Source organism: Mycteria americana, chromosome 2, assembly GCF_035582795.1.
Source record: "Mycteria americana isolate JAX WOST 10 ecotype Jacksonville Zoo and Gardens chromosome 2, USCA_MyAme_1.0, whole genome shotgun sequence".
Taxonomy (NCBI): domain Eukaryota; kingdom Metazoa; phylum Chordata; class Aves; order Ciconiiformes; family Ciconiidae; genus Mycteria; species Mycteria americana.
The window spans coordinates 54,106,256-54,119,684 of record NC_134366.1 but is presented as its reverse complement, the minus strand read 5'-3'; the positions used below and the strand labels follow the sequence as shown (position 1 = coordinate 54,119,684).

The following is a 13,429-nucleotide window of genomic DNA, read 5'->3' as shown; positions in this document are numbered from 1 at the left end:
GTTCATGAGGCTTCCTCTTACCTAGGGCTACAAGGGCAAGGCAGGGATGATAACAGGCAAAGAAGAAGCATGAAAAAAGGAGGAGCAATAATAAACACTGCAAGAAGTTTGAAGGAAAGAAGGAAGCTCCTCTGGATGGAGAAACACAGAGCAAGGCTGAGTGGGAAATTCCTGCTTTTGTAAAAAACTCTAAACAGACTGCATATCTGTTTGTATTTTGTTTTAAGGCTGGCTGCCCCACCGAAGGCGAGTTGGGCTAGTACAAGCAAGTGTCTCAGTGTGACGCTAAACTATGGAGCTCACAGATCAGATCCGCAGCTGCTGCATGAATTTCAGACATAAATTTATGTCTTGGATGGATATAGACAGTTATCCCTACTCTACAAGCAGCCTGCATTTTTCAGGAGTTTTTTTCCTGCTTCCCCATACTTTCATATTTCCTCTCTATTACCTCCCTCTCCTTCTTCCCAGTGTCACCTGATAGAGCAGATCCTATACCAGGTAGGAGTGAGTCAGCATTCAATTCAATGCTCATCAGGTGGATTCACAATCAGGCAAAATAAACGAGGACTCGCTCCTGATAAAATGCAAGTACAGTGTAAAACACCCTAATGCCACTGATTTCTTACCAGGTCCTTGGAAGTCTTCATAATCCTTTTTGCTTTTCTTATTGCAGCACTCAGCCCCACCTAGGAGAGCAAGAACAAAATAAAAAAAAAAAAACAGATCAGCCTCACAGTATCCTAACAATTTTTCTCCCTGTTTCCTACCTTTTTTTTTAATATATCAGTCACAGCACAAAAATGATGTATGAGTCCACAAACTCATCATGAGTTACTTTTTATTGGACTAACAATCAATTATCCAGTCATCCCCTATGAAACTCCACTTGCAAGAGTTCATTTATTTTGCTCCAGGGCATCATTTATTTCCTAAGGAAAAGTCCAGATCAGTTGAAGAACTGAGGTTCATATCCTGACTGCACTGCGTGAGCTGCAGAGGACAGACTTCTGCTGAAGAACAACTCATCCATTAGATGGCCAAAAGAGGGTTACACGTGCTGTGGAAGGGTACAGAGGAAACATTTGGTCTTGCACGGATAAGGGTTATACTCGGCTGAGGTTCATCCCAGGAGGGGAACAGCTGGCGCGTGGGAAGGTACAAAGCAGGGAATAGAGTTTGGAAGGCAAATCTCCTGCTTAGGATCTACGAAGGTTAGCTTTTTATTCTGGAAATACCTGCCCTGGAGGGCACGTTCTCACTGACAGTGGCAAGACTGTTTTTCTGTGGAGTCCATGCAAACTTGGGCTGAAGAAGCATTTTGGGATTCCTCCACAATGAGGATACTTATACCTAAATATAAAAGAAGAGTGGGAGAACCATTGCAAGAAAAGAGCTTGGAAAGGCATCCTTATCAAAGGAGAACAGGTTGGCCATCATAAGCACATAGGTTACAAAGGAGTCAACTGCTGGTGATATCCCAATGATTCCTCAAATCCCTTTACATACTTGCTTCTCAAAGGAGGAGGGGAAATTTTGTGCAAGGGACACCATCTGTGGGTGTGAGTGACAGCCAGGGACCAGCACTGCTGGCAGCAGGACGGATGTGCCACGTGTGGTGCAGCGGGGCTGTGGTCGAACGCACACCGACGGCCACTTACCACGGTCAGGAACTGCCAAGCGCTGCCCAGGTCCTGCTCTCGAGCCTTCCTCAAGGCTCTGCCCTTGCAAAAACCTCAACCAATACATTTTTGCAGCCTGCCTGGTCCACAGCCCTGGGCCCTGCCTGGCTAAATGCTGAGGCATGGGGAGTAAGCAGGGACTGTTTCTGCACCGTGCTGTTAAGCGTTTACCCCTGGCCTTAAGAAATTTGTCCCATACCACAGCACAGAAGGACCACACTGGCTTTCCTGCCACAAGGTCTATTCCCAGTCATGGAGGTGAGGAGATGCCCCAGACATACTCATGCAGTCCAAAATGTTTAACAACTGTTTAACAACTCTGATGAACAGCACTTTCTAAATTCAGCCACATCTTCCCATAGGAAAAGAAGATCTCACAACTTCAATTTAGGGGAAAAAAAAAAAAGACAGTCACAGGGGTCTGGGACAGTGATTTAAGTTTGTACTATGGGTGCCCTGCTCATGAGACAGCCAGTTGCTGAGTGCCCCTGAGATGAGCTCAGCTTGCAGACTTGGGTGCAAACTTCAGGCAGAAGCATTTGCTTTTGGCAGGGTAACACCAGTGTGCTCCCCCTGCTGCTCCATTTTCACTTTTGGACAATATTCTTCCATCTCGGTGATGATAATTCCCATATGTTGTCCTGCATTTATTAGGCCACCTTTGCAAACAGTCATATCTGTGAGGCAGTATCTGTGTGATGGCCTCTGTCCTTCCTCTCAGCATTCAGCATGAAGAAGGTTGAAAATACTGCCCAGTCGCCCTCTTTCAGAAGAAATAACTGCTTTTGTTCCGTAGGCTTTGAGGATCAGTTAAAAAAAATAAATTTAAAATAGGAGATAAAAATAAATTACTCTTGGAAATGTTTCAAATGGAAGGAAAAATCCGGTATATCACAAACATGTTAGCACTTTGTTTCTGATCAAAATTGTTAGTGAGGCCAAACTGTTCTGTCTGACAATGACCTACCATCAGTCCCTCCTACAGCCCAGCCTAAGGACATAACTGCTAGCTCAACACCAACCGGGTCTGAGGGCTCCGAGGCAAAGTTCAGCACAAGTTTATACTTATCTTGGCTAGAGCTACAGGAACTCGACGTGGGGAAAAAAAGTATCTTTGCCAAGTGGTAGTATTAAAGCATTTGGAAAAAAAGAAAATATCCCTCGAGTGATGGCATCTTACTGAACAGCGGGCATGGCAGCTTGGAATATTAAAGCAGCATACATTTGCATTTAAAGCAACCATTACCAACATTTTTTACTTGGGATAAAATTGAGCATGTCATTATAATTGATTTAGGCAGTGATCAAAGCAAATTAATTAACTGTGCTATTCAAGGGTCAAAAATTTACAGTGAACAATACAAAGGGATAAGGAAGAATAAGCATAAGCAGCAAGGAACACAGACTTCTAAGTTACTGTTTTTTAATATATGTGTCACATTAATATATGTGCTTAATATATGTTTAGTTCATTGTGTCTATAGTCTTATAAAAATCTGGGTATGTCACAAATAGATGAGAGATGCTAGAAACCGAGACACTGTTTCCTAGTTTCTTCCCCCCGGGCAACCGCTGTCCCCAAAAACAAACATGCATCTTGCATTTGCCACAGTTATGTTGTTCGTTACCAGCTGCTGTAATTTCTGCAATAAAATAACTTGAGAGACAGATGAGGAAAATGGCTTAAAATTAAGTATGATGGATGAAAAATTTCCAGAGAGGTAGGATTTATCCATCCCTTTCTGCTGGGCAGGGGAGGAGAGACCTTTCTTGCTCTCAGCAGCAGAGCATGAGAAACGCACGTTCATACGGCTACAGCAATATTGCACACAGAAAGCAGAAAACAAGGGAGGAAAGGCTGCATTGCCCCTGTGTGTAGAAAACGCTCTCTCTGAAATGCTAAGGACGAGATCTTCTCCCACTGCAGAAGTTACTTCAACCAGGACTCCAGGGTGGGCTGTGGAGAACTGGCAGCTGAAACACCCATCCGGGAGAAAAGACTCTTGCTTTCATGGGTCACCTGTAATCCCTGGTTGACACCAGCGTGTCAAGCCTGCCACCAAAGGCCACACAGCCCATGCAACCTCTCTTGCTGCACCTGGGCTAGCAAGCAGCCTCCTCTCTTTCCCACGGCATGAGAACGCCACGGAGGAAGGGGCTCCCTAGGCTCCAGCAGCTGATGGACGAACTCGCAGCCGCTGCCTGGAGGGTGTGCGGAGGTCCTGGGGAGCAGCCAGCCCCAGCCGCCCGAATCGGCGCAGCCCTGCCGCCCCGCGTACACAACATACCCACACCGTGGATGGGGCTGAGGGCAGGGGGGTCACTGGGATTTCATTCACTGCCTTCTTTCAATGCTCTCCACGGAGCCCATGCATTCCCAGTAATGAATATTTTGCAAATAGATCTATTTCTCATCATAAATAAATGCACAAACCAACTCTAATTCTCTCTCATTTATCATCTGTGTTAGCCAGCTCTTTCCCAGGAGAGCGGATATTTACAAAACATTCCAAGTTTCCCTTCTAACTCATTTTCATCATCCTTTTACCAGGAGTACGCACACCAAGGTACCAAAACGCTGCAAAGCTTGTTAAACAGCACTGGCAAAACTGGGATTTGTTCTACCACTCCCAGCTTTCATCCTGCAGAGGCTGTAGGGGCAATCTTTATGATTGCATGGGACAGCCAAACCAAACAGTATGTGCTCTGGACACAAAATAGGGACCTTCCCTGCAAGCCCACATCTACAACATGCGAAGCCTGACTCGGTCCTTTCTCCTCCCAGGGCAATTACTCTGACTTCTGCTCATTTTACGCCACTTATTTCTTTTGGACTTGGACTCTGTGTGTTCTGGATGAAACATTTTGATTTACTTTTTCTAGCTTGCCTCGGCAAAACACAGTCAGCATCCACGAGCGACGCTTCCTTGTCCTCACGCTTTTGTCTGCCAGCCTCCCACCCCAAATGCCGCTGTGCCCGTAGGTCACCCCAGACTTGTTTTCAGGGGTCCTGCCTGGAGTAGCTTCTGCATTGGTATGACACAGCTGCACGCAGCACCCTGCAAACCCTGTCTCACCCTGTTTTCTTTGAGTTTATTTGGTGGAAGGTCGGGGTTGTGTGGTTTGTTTTTTGGGGATTGTTTGGTTTTTTGGTTGGGTGGTTTTTTTTTTTTTTTTGCATTTTATTTTCTGCCAGTGAAGAGGAGCAGGGGAAATGGTGAGAAACAAGTGAAAGAGGAAGAACTAGTGCTCAAACTGTGCCTTCTGCTATCACTTGTCTATAGGTTGTTTCTTCAGGGCTCGGTTCTGACTGCAGCAGAAACAACTCACATTTCAGTAGATTTTACCTGTTTCCAAAAAGAAAGGTTAAAAGGAGGACACCCTGCTCCCCAGGAACCTAGCCTGCCTCCCAGATGCTTGCTTTACAGCCTGTGGCCTCAACAGAAGGAAACGGGTCCCAGCCCCAAGGTCTACCTTTGGCTGGCAGCCTGCTCTTACCAGGAATGCAGAAGCACTCCCACCCCGGCATTTGTTCTGCCTCACCTCCCGGGAAGCAGTACACATTTTCACTGGAAGAGAAAGAGGAACGAGAGAAAATAGTGGGAGTATTTTTATTTTATGAAATCCCAAAGGGTTTCTTTTTCCCAGCCAAAATTGGTTGGCTTCTATTTTGTCAAAGAGCAGACTGGCCACAGTAATGTCCATGAGGGAGGTGGCTTTTGCTTTTTACAAAGTCAGTGAAAGACCTGATAGAGGAGACATGAACCAGCATGAGTGCTCGTGGCAATGAAGCTTATTTTGGTAAGATAAAATGACATTAGCATAAATATGTATATTTTTGCTGATGTAAGATGACTCCCAGCAAAATCCTGCTACTGGAGATTAAGCTAAAATCTGCAGCCACAAGGTCTCTAATAATCCGGAGCAGAAAAGTGATGGGGCACAGAAGAGGCACTCTGAAAGGCAGAAAGAAGAGTATAAGCTCCTTCCAACACAGACCGTTTAAGAGATTGCCAGCAGCAGGACTCCAGTGCTGAAGTCGAGCCATTATTCTGGCCCCAACAAAATCAATTAAAGTATTGCCATTTAACTGAACAGGCCAGCTGGCTTAAAACAATCTAGAGACAAGCTGAGAATAATCTTCTGCAAACCTGCTCCCTCCCGGGGCCAGAAGGGGAGCTTGGTAGGCAGTGCCTAAAAGCCCTCACCCTATTTCAGCCCTTTTCGCTCACTAGAGGGTCGTCCCTGCACCACAGAACCTGGTGCAGAAAGTCCTCCACCCTGTGAGCTGATAAACTTCTTTGACTAAAAAAATACCCAGTCATCCTAAACCAGCTAGCTTGGATACCTGTACCCACCGACAGCGTTTTGGAGCAGTGCTGCAGCTGATGTTAGGGTATCTGCTGTTGGCGTAGCTTAAACCACAAGGCATATTACAGCAGCTTTAGATACTGCCCAGTTTTCAGCGACCTATGGTAAGCCTACACTTCTGATGTGCCGTATTATTTTGCCTCCTGACTTGAAGGAGTCCCCAGTGTTGCTACCCTCATACTAAGGGTAGAGGAGAACCTCTCGATGGGCAAGAAACATGCAGCGGGAGAGCCTACACATGCACATCCACCTGCACCTCCAGCCCTGGCCCAGGCTCTGCTCTACGGGCCACTGGTGGCAATTAGGGGCTCACAGGACCCCATTACGAGTGACATCTGCTCGCACAGCCACGCGAGCAGGATCACCAGATCCAGGAGCTGCAAGTGGCCCTTTCACTCTTCCCTACCAACATCAGGGGTCTGCTCCTGCAATTGCCCACCAGCGGGGCAGCCCACCTCGCCCAAGCCCCCGGGGAGCCCCCACAACGGAGCCGCCCTCGCCCAGGTTAGATGCTCTCCTCCTCCAGCTCCGTGCTGACAGCATTGCGCTCCCTGTGAATGGAGCAATATTTTTGATTCATAATTAGAGCCCTGTCTCCTAGAATAATCGCAGAGTGCTAATGGCTCCAGGCAGGTTGGCAAAAAAATTAATTTGAGCTAATTTGTCAGAGTCCAGGGAAGTATGTAATATAACGCACGTGTCATTTACTCGGCTCGCAGTGTCTCCATTGTGTAGATAGTTTGCAAGGCCTCTGAAGCAGGGGCTCTTCCCTCCTCGAGACACACCATCTCACTAGAGCAACATCACAGAAACAGAACAAAATAAACTATTGACTGAAAAAGCAGCTACATGTTGATATTTGCCACCTTAAAGACAATTAAAACCTGAACATTATACTGCCTTATAAGAGCAAGTAACTCTATATTTATCTTACTCCCTTCGCCAGTACAAATATGATACTAATTCTGGGAAAATGGGCATCCAAAAGTCTAAATGAATAAACGAAGTACCTGAAAATCAATAGAGTTGAACAAAACAGTCATTAGTATTAAAGTCTTGTTCAAACACTTGGCAGGGGACTGAGCCAACATTTGCAGGCTCATATAACTGAAGTGATCAATCAAATTACAAACCAAAGAAGCAAATGTGAGGTAAACGGCATTTTATGCATCTGTGTCTCTGACTGTATATTAATTTTTTTCACCCATAATTCATCTTTACTCAGTCTGACTTGTCACAGAGTTACTGTGGGCAATTTATCAACCACCTGAGCATGAACCCTAAGCACCGCTCTTCTCCTCCCATCTCCCCCAGCCTCCTCACGCTGTCTCAGGGCACCAGGTGAGCTAAAAAGGAGGGCACAGTCGGGGTAAAAAAATCATTTTGTTGGTGGAATTCCCTTATTCCTGGTGTGAAACAAATACAACTTGACAGAAAGAGATTTAACTACCACTTGGAAGGGAGAGGGTTTGCTTGAGACACTCACTCAGAGGGACAGTCTCCAGGCCATGTGAATGAGAGTCCAAATTTTGTTTAAAAACAAAACAACCCCCCCCATCTTCAGTTGTTTCCTTGCAGAAAGTGCAGTCACTGGAGCTGTCGCTGCCAGTGGAAGGAGTCAACAGCTTGGTCCCAGACCTGCTCTGAGAGACGGAAAGAGCTAACCAAAGATTTGACAGCAACCCCACGAGTGGCATCCTGTCCCCTCTGGTTGACAGGCCAAGCATTTCACCACAGATCTAATTTCTGCACAGGAGCCACTTCAGTTTAAACAGCCGCTCTCTCCAGACTCGTTAGCCTAGCTCACTGTGCAGCCACAGAAATCCATCCCTCTCTTTAAGTGCAGTTCGTTGCCTGCATCCTCTTTCACTCCCAGAGGCACCTTGCACTTCTGCCATCGGCAGAAGTCAGGGTGCAGGGTAATTTCTACTTCTCTTTATTCCCCTACACAAGCAAGTAAGTCCATATGAAAATCTAACTCGGGCTGGCAGCGCGGTGCACGTGCAGCCACCATTGCTGCAGCTCCTGCTGGCCTCCTGGGTGACTGGCTACCCTGGGGGCTGCGGGAGCCTGCCAGCCTTTGCAGTACTCTCAACATTACCTTCAGGACTCCTGATTTAAAAAAAAAAAAAAAAAAAAAAAAAATGCCCCACAGTCACTGGGTCACTGACAGGGTCTCTGCTGCTGTTACAAGCGCAGAGGAGGGGAAAAAACCATGCGATTACCAGGGCAGAAAGTGCTGGAGACTCACAAATGTTTGTGGGGTGAGCAAAGACCTGGCAATTATTAAGGGAGAGCTTGCAATAGGGTAGCTCTGATGGACCTTGGGGAAGGGTGGAAGGACCTATGAACTGTTTTACCAGTTCAGATGCAGGATTTTTGAAGGAACCCGTTTGATGAAGTTTGGGCAACATCCTGGTTAAGTCAAGTCAGTGTGGGCCCTCTCTGCTGCCTGCACTCGTCTTCTTTCACCCCTGCCTGGTTGCGCACCCATATATCTCTATGTTGGCATAGCATGGAGCATAGTAGTCATATGGGACGCACACCTGCTATAAAACAAATGTTACTGCCATTCTTGGAAGGCAAGTGTTTCTCCAGGTCTTAATATTAGCAGAACTAAATCCATCTTGGAGATGAACCACAGCTCACCGAAGCCTGTAAAAAGGCTCTGACTCATTTCAATGGCTGTTGGATAAGGCCCTGTGTAAAACATCTTATGCAAACCTGTAGAAACCAAACATGTCTTTATCCATCCAGATGCAGGGAAAAAGATTTACAAAAATAGATGCCTAAGTGAATTACTTGCTTTTCGACACTGCCAAACAACCACCATCACTCACAGGTTTTAGCGTGACCTGGGCTGCATGATGACTGGGAAAAAAAAAAAAAAACAAAACACAACCAAAAAAATCCCAAAACAAACTGTATCTGTTTAGACACCTATGCAGATACGTATGTGTCGGAGTAGCAAAAGTCTGGGACATGCAATCAAGTTACTGTTGCACAGCAAGTAACTGTACGTCAAAAAAGCGGTGGTAACTCAGTATGTTTCCAGCCTGTGGCAAAAGATTATGCACGTTAGCTTAAACCTCTTGCACTGCAGACTAATCCAAGTCAAATAGCCCTGCGTTTGCAGCGGGTAACTAGTGCCTACACCGGCTGCCACAGCAGATCAGGCAACGCGGGGATAACTCGTCATGCCGTGGTAACGCGGTGGTAGAGATGAACCTCAGCTGTGTATCTGGTTTGGGGTTATTGTACTGCTTAACAATAAAGTCTGGAGAAAGCAAGATTTTATCTTCCCTACTCTTCTTCTCTGGCCCGGACTGGTACAAGAGAATTTGGCCTTGTAATTCCCGCTCTCTGACAACCATGTTGTTGATGCTCCACACAGCTAAAGTGTGTTATGTACCTTTCATTCAAACAGACATTTTCTAAAAATGTCCACGCTCAGAATGTTGAAGTTTATTTCCCAGACAATGCACATGCACTGGAAGTCTCCATACTGTTCAGTTCCAGCTTAAAAGACCTTCCACAATCTGTAGCTCTGAAAAAAGTGGAAAACCAACTCACCTTTGGAGGAGAGTAGAGATGACACAGCATTTGTCCTGGATCCTGTTTACACAGCTTCAAGGAATGGCAGACCACATCGGCATTCATTTCCCTGTCTATGCTAAAGGAAATGGTGCAAAAACAGAGACTATTATGTTCTTCTGAGTGCTTGAAAGTAGAAGCTATTTCCATGGGAAGCTAAATCTCCCCAACGCCAAACAATAACCTCAGCTCGCTTCACTGTGGCCCGTAATCGCTGCTCAGTACAACGTTGGGTCCTAACGATTTTCTGCCACGGCACCCTACTCAGCATTTAAAATTGGATCCCAGGATGATGAAAAAGCACCGTGCTTTGTATGCAGCACCTGAATCAAATACATTACGACTGTTCTATTTTTTAATCAATCATAAGTCTGACAAAGATGTAAAGGTTAAAGTTAATGCATATGCAATTTGGCACATATGAATGTTCAGTCATTAACTCAAGAAAATAACCAGAAATCCTTCAAAGATCCTTAGCCTTTAATCACCAAGCACAAGTGCTAGGATTGTTTCTTTCTTTTTGGGACACACCCCTGGGCTAATCAGGAATTAAATTGTTTGATTATAGCACTTCTTAGTCCTGTAAGCACTTTGCAGTCCCTTGGCTAGTTTTAAAAATAAAAATAATAACCCTAGGGAGGAAGAAGGTCTAGCAAAAGCTCTGTTAATTAAACTAAGAACTTTCAAAGAGGAATAAAATGACCTACATTTTATTTTTTTAATCACTTACATTACTTAGTAGGCTTCCCCAAGAGTGTGTATCAAGGTCGGGGCTGAGAGCATGTAGGGGCTGACAATTAGAAAGCTTGATTAAAGGTAGAAGGGAAAGCAAGAGCCAAGTATTACACTAGTGTGACTGTGTAGAACCTGTCTCGCACACCCGAGTTATTCAAATTCCTCCCTCAGCCAAACGAGCTGAATTTCAAAAGGTAATTACATCAGGTGGGCCTGATCTGAGATTCAAATGGAGTATGAAAATGGTTACCAGTGGCAGCCTGTATTTATTCACTCAGGAACAGCTATGCCAAATGCCAAACCAGAATCACTCTCAAGCATCTCTGCTTTAATAATAACAACGTGATTTTAAGAATGAAACCCCTGCACTTCAATCTGACAGCACAGCTGTACATGTCAAGAACAAACTAAGCAAAGACCTGAGAGGACGCAGCAATACTTACAGTTCAGCTATGTGTGGTCCGTAAAGTTCAGCAAGTACGTAACAGAAACCTTGCAGTTTTTCTAGAAAACACGATTTTTTTTAAGTATTTAAGTATGGTGAAACTGGTTTTATACAGTCAAAATACAGCAGGAGTTGGTTCATTAAGGTGAATGCTGATTTATCTTAGGGGAAGGTGTGTGAATCTGTGACCTCAGTATAGCACCAGAAAATGGGAAAACCTGAATTCCTAACCTTGCCTAAAGCCCTTCTCTGTCTTTAGGCAAGGCACATGATAAAGACTAGAAAGGATGACTTGCATTTGTTAAATGTTCTGAATATGGCATCATGGAAAAGTCGAAAGAAATCATACATGCCACAGAAATCATACATGTCTTCTAAGCAGTTTAAACAAACAGCCTGGAAGGTTTGCAAGAAGAAAGAAAACAAATACATAAATCAAAGTGCAGAAAGTGATGTAGGGCTTGATGCTACTGCTAGAGCTGCCTCGGAGTTTCTGGGGGTTTGTGCGAGTTAAGAGACTATGTTTTGTGTAGAGCAGGAGTGATTGCATTCAAACAAATATTTGGCACTTTTCATTTGGCTTCCTTCCACAGTCTGCAGCTGTGTGCCTTTTTGGGATGCTGGCTCAGGTGGCTTGCTTTAATCTGGGTGAAGCATGCCCTCTACACCTTCCAGAAGACAGCTCATCAAAGATTTCTTTAAGGTATTGTAAAAAAAAGTGGTCCCCACACCTGAGCAAAGACACTTGCGGGAGAGACAGGGGGTTTGAGTACAGGTAGGGCATGATGGTAGCACTGGTCTGATAGTTCCCATGAAGGAAAATCGACTGTTTCTTGGCCTGAACAGATGAGAGCTGGTTAACCATGCACGTACCCTTTAAAGGAGGTGTCAGGCCTTGTTTCAGCAAGGGTGATGTTGTGAAAAGTCATGAAAAGGCAGGTTCATACAAGTGCAGTGACAACAAACTTGCAATTCCTGAAATTATTGAGAGATGTCGCTTCCTCTTGCACCTCCATTACCTAAACAGGTAACTATCTGTCCTTCGGGAAGAAAACATAGAGTATCCTCATCTTCCCCAAAGAAAAGCCTTAGAAACCCCCAAAACAGCCGCTTCCCTCCAACTTTCGGCTGAATATTCAATTTTAACCAGTGTCAGGCTGGACACACCCAGGGCCAGGGGTCTGCTGCATACAAGGCGGGTAGTTTTGCTCCGGGCAGGGTACAAAACCTCGCAGCACCGACTCCATCAGCGGGCGTGGGTGTGCTCCCGCTCCCACAGCTGCTCCCCTGCCAGGGCTGCAGACACCGCGGCTGGCAATCTGTGCCCAAGAAAGAAGAACTGGGACCAGAAAGGCATAGCAGGGAATTAAAAGATAATTTCCTCAACACCCTCCTACTCATAGGGTGTTGCAGACAGCTTCTGTAACTACAATAGCTGATTTTTCTTATCCCATGCCAGGTGTTTTATTTCAATCAAGTTATTAGCTTCATTTCTTTGCCTCTTTTGCCACATAACTCCTCTCTGTTGGCTCTTTAGAAGCAATCTGCAAGTTAAAAATTGGTCTCCTGGCTAGAATTAGATTTTATTCTTGTTCACCTAAAAAGAAAGACATCGTAGACATCAATAACCCTGCGTTTGGTATCATCACTGATTAAAACACCCTCTGATGAGGCTTGCCCGCGGGGCACCTGTCTCCCTATAGTAGCCCGCAGGAGAAGGTGGCTGGCTTTCCCAACACCTCCCTGGTGCATTGCAGGCGATGGTCTCCTTATGAGTTTCCCAAACCAGCTGGTTTCCATAACGTTTCTGGCCCTGGAGGAGCCAGCTGGCTGCTGTAACCTGTACTGGCGGCTGCAAGGAGGGGAGGGTTTGGCTGGCCATCAGCTCTGGGGAGCTGATGTTGAGGGTCTGCCGGTCACACTGATTTCTAGGCGCTGATTTCCTTACACATACAGGAAGCTTGACATGTAATTACCCCATGGCATAACAAATGATGGGTGGCAAAAAGAACAGCAATAACATAAAATTATTGTTGAATACATAGAGTCCTCTTGGAAGATATAGATGCCATTCAGGCTTTGGCTTCCAGCAAAACAGACCCAAGCCACGGGCAGTGTTTACAGGACTTGCCCTCTGAGCCAGCCTGCATTCATGCGTTCACAAACCTCCGGCTCTGCTAACACACACAAGGAGAGAATATTGCAAAGAGAAAGCTCTGTTAGGAAGAAGCTGCATGAGTCCGAAAGGAGGGAAAGAGAGAGAGAGAGAGAAAATTATTAATAACTTTGAGTGTTCAGGGGCGAGAGAAGAGCTTAAACCAAACTAAATGCTGGGAAATTTAGAGAAAAGTTAGAGTATACTTGCTTCTGCCCAGCTTCAGGTAAAAGAGATCCCCTGAACTGCCCTGTTCTTATGTGATAAAAATCCAGAAAGTTTTCCTCTATAGCTTCATAGTCCTAGAAACACAAATTCTGGCTGAATCTCAGGATAAATATTTGCAAGACAGATGGTATTAATCAAGTTGCCATTTCCACTTGAGCTCTAAGGTGTTTACACAGCAGTGGCCAACACAGAAGCAGAGCATGACTCGGAGGCAACGCT

At 45.4% G+C, this 13,429-nt stretch overlaps 1 protein-coding gene across 1 annotated transcript in view; it reads right to left on the bottom strand.

Annotated features, from left to right (window-relative positions):
* Positions 1-13,429, bottom strand: part of AOAH (acyloxyacyl hydrolase) — an 81,971-nt gene that overhangs the window by 51,773 nt on the left and 16,769 nt on the right. Inside the window, exons 3-5 of the mRNA XM_075495435.1 lie at positions 10,826-10,886; positions 9,627-9,726; positions 630-689 (exon numbers count right to left, since the gene is read on the bottom strand). Of these exons, the coding sequence (XP_075351550.1) occupies positions 630-689; positions 9,627-9,726; positions 10,826-10,886 (221 nt within the window). The remainder of the gene's footprint in view (positions 1-629; positions 690-9,626; positions 9,727-10,825; positions 10,887-13,429) is intronic.